At 40.1% G+C, this 4,330-nt stretch overlaps 1 protein-coding gene across 1 annotated transcript; it reads right to left on the bottom strand.

Moving 5' to 3' along the window:
- Positions 1 to 705: 705 nt before the first annotated feature.
- LOC146138634 (uncharacterized) lies at positions 706 to 3,583 on the bottom strand. The gene is made up of 11 exons (XM_083394629.1): positions 3,548 to 3,583; positions 3,296 to 3,476; positions 3,049 to 3,229; positions 2,772 to 2,939; positions 2,541 to 2,701; positions 2,241 to 2,451; positions 2,059 to 2,174; positions 1,782 to 1,992; positions 1,391 to 1,703; positions 1,007 to 1,320; positions 706 to 760 (listed from the first exon to the last, which is right to left on the bottom strand). The coding sequence occupies exons 1-11, from the start codon at positions 3,581 to 3,583 to the stop codon at positions 706 to 708; spliced, it is 1,947 nt and encodes a 648-aa protein (XP_083250755.1).
- Between the last annotated feature and the right edge of the window lie 747 nt (positions 3,584 to 4,330).

Below are 4,330 nucleotides of genomic sequence, written 5' to 3'. Positions count from 1 at the left end.
CGTATATATATTTCGCGTTCAAAGTTAAAAAACATAAAGAAAATGTTTTGATCCATAGGAGGGAAAACAAGCAAATTGATTGACCCTAGAACCTCAACAATTTGTGTTTGCAGTAGATTCTCATTGCCTATAATACAAGGCTGCACTTTGTTTATCAATGTGGCTTCTCCCACGTGGTTTTAGTTAGTTTGATGCTCAACCAAAAATTTACTTTTCATTTAAGACTTCGCAAGGATGTCTTTTGTTTTGATTTGGTGCAAGGAAATGCACAAAAAGAAAAATACAATATTCTGGAGCTGAAAAGGTAACTGTTTATGATGTTTTCCGATGCGACAAATTTTGACAGTCAATCTTAAAACATTTAAATCAATCTTAATACAATTAAAAGCAATTTGGTTTTTGAGGTACTCTAAATGGGCTGAGCATGTAATATAGTATACTTTGATCATAGATTTTTTTTGTAATTCATCTCGCATAAAACACTTATCAATTGTTATATTTCTATGCTTCCTAAAAACCGTTTGTGATAATTGTATGTTCTAAATTAAGTAAACTTAATACAGAACCAAATTGAATGCTATTTGTATTTATTTATTCGGAAGGGGAAAGAAACATTATATCACACGAAGTAATACAACGAGGTAGAGACACATTTCAAGATGGAAATTGATATGGGCCTTTTTCCCCGGGAAGCTAAACTTCTGTTCAATAGTAGACGTAGTAGTTTCCGCAGGTGCTGAGCTTGTAGTAGGAGCTACGGCTGTAATATGAAGGAATATACATTTTTAAATTTCACAGCTCGATGATGTATAGGCCGACACCAAGATTTGAGGCATGCAAAAAGAAGAAATAAATATATTTATGGAAACTACAAATCGCTCCGTGACTAAATCAAGACAGAAATAGGCTCTTTGAAAAAGAAAGAAGTCAACTTACAATAATATAAATTATAATTGTGAATACGAAACAGAAATCAATTCTTTAATATATGAGTTGCAATACTTACCAGAACTGGGTGTAGTAGTAACAGTAGGACTGGCTGGTGGGGTAGCACACACTCCAGCGAAGGTATCCTCCGAACATGTATCTGGGGTAGCAGTAAGAGACTCTGCACTTGGAGCAGCAAGAGAAGTGCTGGACAAGGGCGGGGATCAGCTTAGCGTAGTAAGCATCGAACTCAGCCATAACGACGTTGCAGCCAGAGACAAGCTTGTTGGCGTAGGCGGAACGGGATTGGGAGACGTAATACAAGTTGTAGTAGTACTGTCCGTGGAACTTCTCGAGCATTTCGTTGTACTTGTTCCAGTGGGCGACCTTGGCCTGCAATGCGATAAAGCAATACGTTGAATATATAATACTTTCATATCGTTATATCTAAATTGTAACTTACATCCCACATAGCGCTGTAGAAAGCGGTCCTCTTGGCGTCACGGTCATCTTCGAGCTTCTTCTTGTAAGCAGCAATGGAGGCGGCCCTCTTGCTAAGGCATGTGCTGTACTTTCCGATGACGGACTTGATGAGCTCAGCGGCCTTGGTCTTGTAAGCGGCGATGCTCTTGTTGAAGGTGTTCCCGCATTCGATGAGCCTATGGGTAAGCTGTTCCTTGTAGAGAGCGACGGCATCGTCAAGCTTCTTCTTGAGGTCAGCGCTCAGTTTGGCGAGCTCCATACGCTGGGCATAAGTCAAGTAGGTGCTGCCGTTCCTGTATCATAAAAACAGTTAAAACAGTATCTATTTGTTCAAGCATAAATAATGGTAGTTTTTGGTTCAATTAACTCACTGGCACACGAAGTAGGAGTACTTCATTCTGTAGATGAAGGCGTGTCTCTCCTTGATGATGGCCTCGTATTTCTCAAGGTATTCGTTGTGGTATCCGATCCACTTGAGCTTCCAGGCAACGAAGGTAGCGGTGTAAGATTTGACGAATTCGTCAACCTTGGCCTGCATTTCGGATTCAATCACAGCGGGGGTCTTGTGAAGGGCATTGAGATCTGAAAGAAAATAATGTCATTACATCATCTGATAAAATACAAATAGATAAACTAAAGATAACTTACCACAAGTCTTTAAGTTCTTGAAAGTCATTCCCCTGAAGCAGTAACGGAAAGCACACAAGTTGAATCCGACGCGGCAGTATTTGCGGCTGAAGGAATACCAGCATCCGAGGGAGGCACTGAAAATACAACAACATTAGATATGACACTATTTTACAACTCTTATATGACTTATTGAATCGCACCATCCGTTGTAGTAGCTCTTCTTGTAGAAGTTGAGGCATCCGTTGGTCATGTAACAGCGGTAAGAGCAAGTGTAGAATCCGATGAGCTTAGACTTGTAGGAGTTAAGCTTGGCGGTGTACTCGGCCATGCATCCACGAGCAATGTTGAGTTCGCTGTTGTAGTAGTATGAGGTAACGTAGTTGATGTAGTAGTCGGTGGTGCTCTTAGTGCCTGGTAAGCAAAACTATGTCATTCGCTGTATTTTAAATAGTTTAAGACGATTCGAAATTCAACAAATGTAAAAAAACGAATAAACTCACAGTAAATGTTCTGCAAAAGAGTCCTGTAGTAGCTGGTCTTGGTGGTGGCAACAGCAACCTTGAACTTCCAGAAGTTGGCAACGTAAGATGCGATCCTCTTCTCCAAAGCGGTCTTGTATTCGGCGATCTTGGTGAGACGAGTTTCAAGGCACTTCTTGGCACTGTGGAGGGATCATTTGCCATTTAGCATTATTTGATATAAATTTACATAAGTTAAATTCAAATTCTTACTTTTCGACAATCTTGGCGTGGAAGTCGATGATCATCTGAAGCTTCTTGCTGAGCAAAGTGTTGTAAGCAACCAAAGCATCGTATCTCATTTTGATAAGCTTGGCGGTGTATTCAGCGATCTTCTCATCACGCTCCTTGATAAGAGCATCCCTGTCAGCAGTGGCGCAGCTAAAAGCGAACAGAGAGCAAAAGTCAGCAGTGTCTTTGTTTGACTGATGCTAGAAGCGGTATTACTTAATCTTAAGCGATATAGAAATATTGTGTTTCTGTAACTTACGACATCTTGTAGTCGTAGTAGATGGTGATGAACTTCTTGTAGGCTTCGATGTATTCGTTGGTCTTCTCGTAAAGAGCGTTGTACCAGGCAATACGCTTGGCAATCATCTCACTGGAGATCTTGAAAAGACTCTCCTTGAGGAGGTTCTTAACTTCTTCAACGACATCATCGACGGATTTCTCTGCACACAAGAGAAGTTTAAGTCTCTTGTTTTGAGAAAAAATTGTTGCATTTACCGTTTACTTACCAGACCATCCGGGCTGTCCGCAAGTATCCTCGGGGTAAACCTTCAAGATGGGCTGGTAGAATTTGGTGGAACACCAGGCGCTGTTGAAACTGATGCTAAACCTGTAGAAGGAGGAGCAGGGGAACACATTGAAGTTGCGTCCGCAGTAGTAGGAGTAGTTGCATTGATATGCGTTGGTGGCCTGCAAAGAAACAATACGTTATCTCATTGACGATACCTTTAATACCTAAATGTAATACTTTAATTACTTACTGCAATGCAAGCCAAGAGAACGAGTAATAACTTCATCTCTGTCGTTTTTCAACTTTCCTTCTTGGATAATCGAAACTGGACTGATTTATTGCTTAAATCGCCCTAGTTATATAGGCTTTTCCCGGACGTAGTTGCACTGACAAAAGACACAAGTTATGCTTTCAAGTGGTATTGTTTTGCCTGGCCCTCATTAGAGCAAAGTAGTTTGCCATTCCAAATTGGTTGTTGTTATAGCTTAACAACTCTTTTCTACATGTTGTATCGGTGGCCAAACTAACTTGCTGTTACCAAGGATGTGTTTCGCAAAACATTTGGGCAGTGAGCGTTCGTTAGCTATATCCGCAATTCTTTCCTTGTTCTATATGCATAAGCATGTTAGTCTTTAATGCAGTTTGTTAATGCAATGTGGCGGGTCGGTGTGTTTTTACGGCAGTTTGATTGATTTACCTTGCATGTGCTGTTTGCTTAAAGCGCTCGGTTTTCTATTGCGACACTAAAGTGGTTTATATTGCGGATGTTGTACTTGGATCGAATCTTCATTATCATAACAGCGTGATTCAAACAGGTATGAAAATGTTAAACAGACAATAACGTACAATATCACCCTGTTTGCTGTTGTTATAGCCTTTGACAGTCTTGGTATTAAGTAAAATAAAATAAAATATATGTGGCGTTCGCAGTTTTATCTCGATCGTCATTACGTTTTCGATTGTTAATTCAAGCTTGATTGAACTGCTACCTGGCTCATATATATTTGTTTAGTTTGGGGTTTAATTTTAAATA

The sequence above is a fragment of the Ascidiella aspersa genome, chromosome 7, assembly GCF_963924565.1.
Source record: "Ascidiella aspersa chromosome 7, kaAscAspe10.2, whole genome shotgun sequence".
NCBI classification, from domain to species: Eukaryota; Metazoa; Chordata; class Ascidiacea; order Phlebobranchia; family Ascidiidae; genus Ascidiella; species Ascidiella aspersa.
This window is presented reverse-complemented; position numbering and strand designations above follow the sequence as displayed.

Bases quoted from the DNA above. Each gene is read 5' to 3' on its own strand.
- LOC146138634 (XM_083394629.1), bottom strand. From the start codon at position 3,583: ATGAAGTTATTACTCGTTCTCTTGGCTTGCATTGCA. The intron at 2,940-3,048 runs GTAAGTTACAGA...GTTCGCTTTTAG, and splicing joins TACTACGACTACAAGATGTC to CTGCGCCACTGCTGACAGGG. The intron at 1,993-2,058 runs GTAAGTTATCTT...ATTTTCTTTCAG, and splicing joins CAAGAACTTAAAGACTTGTG to ATCTCAATGCCCTTCACAAG.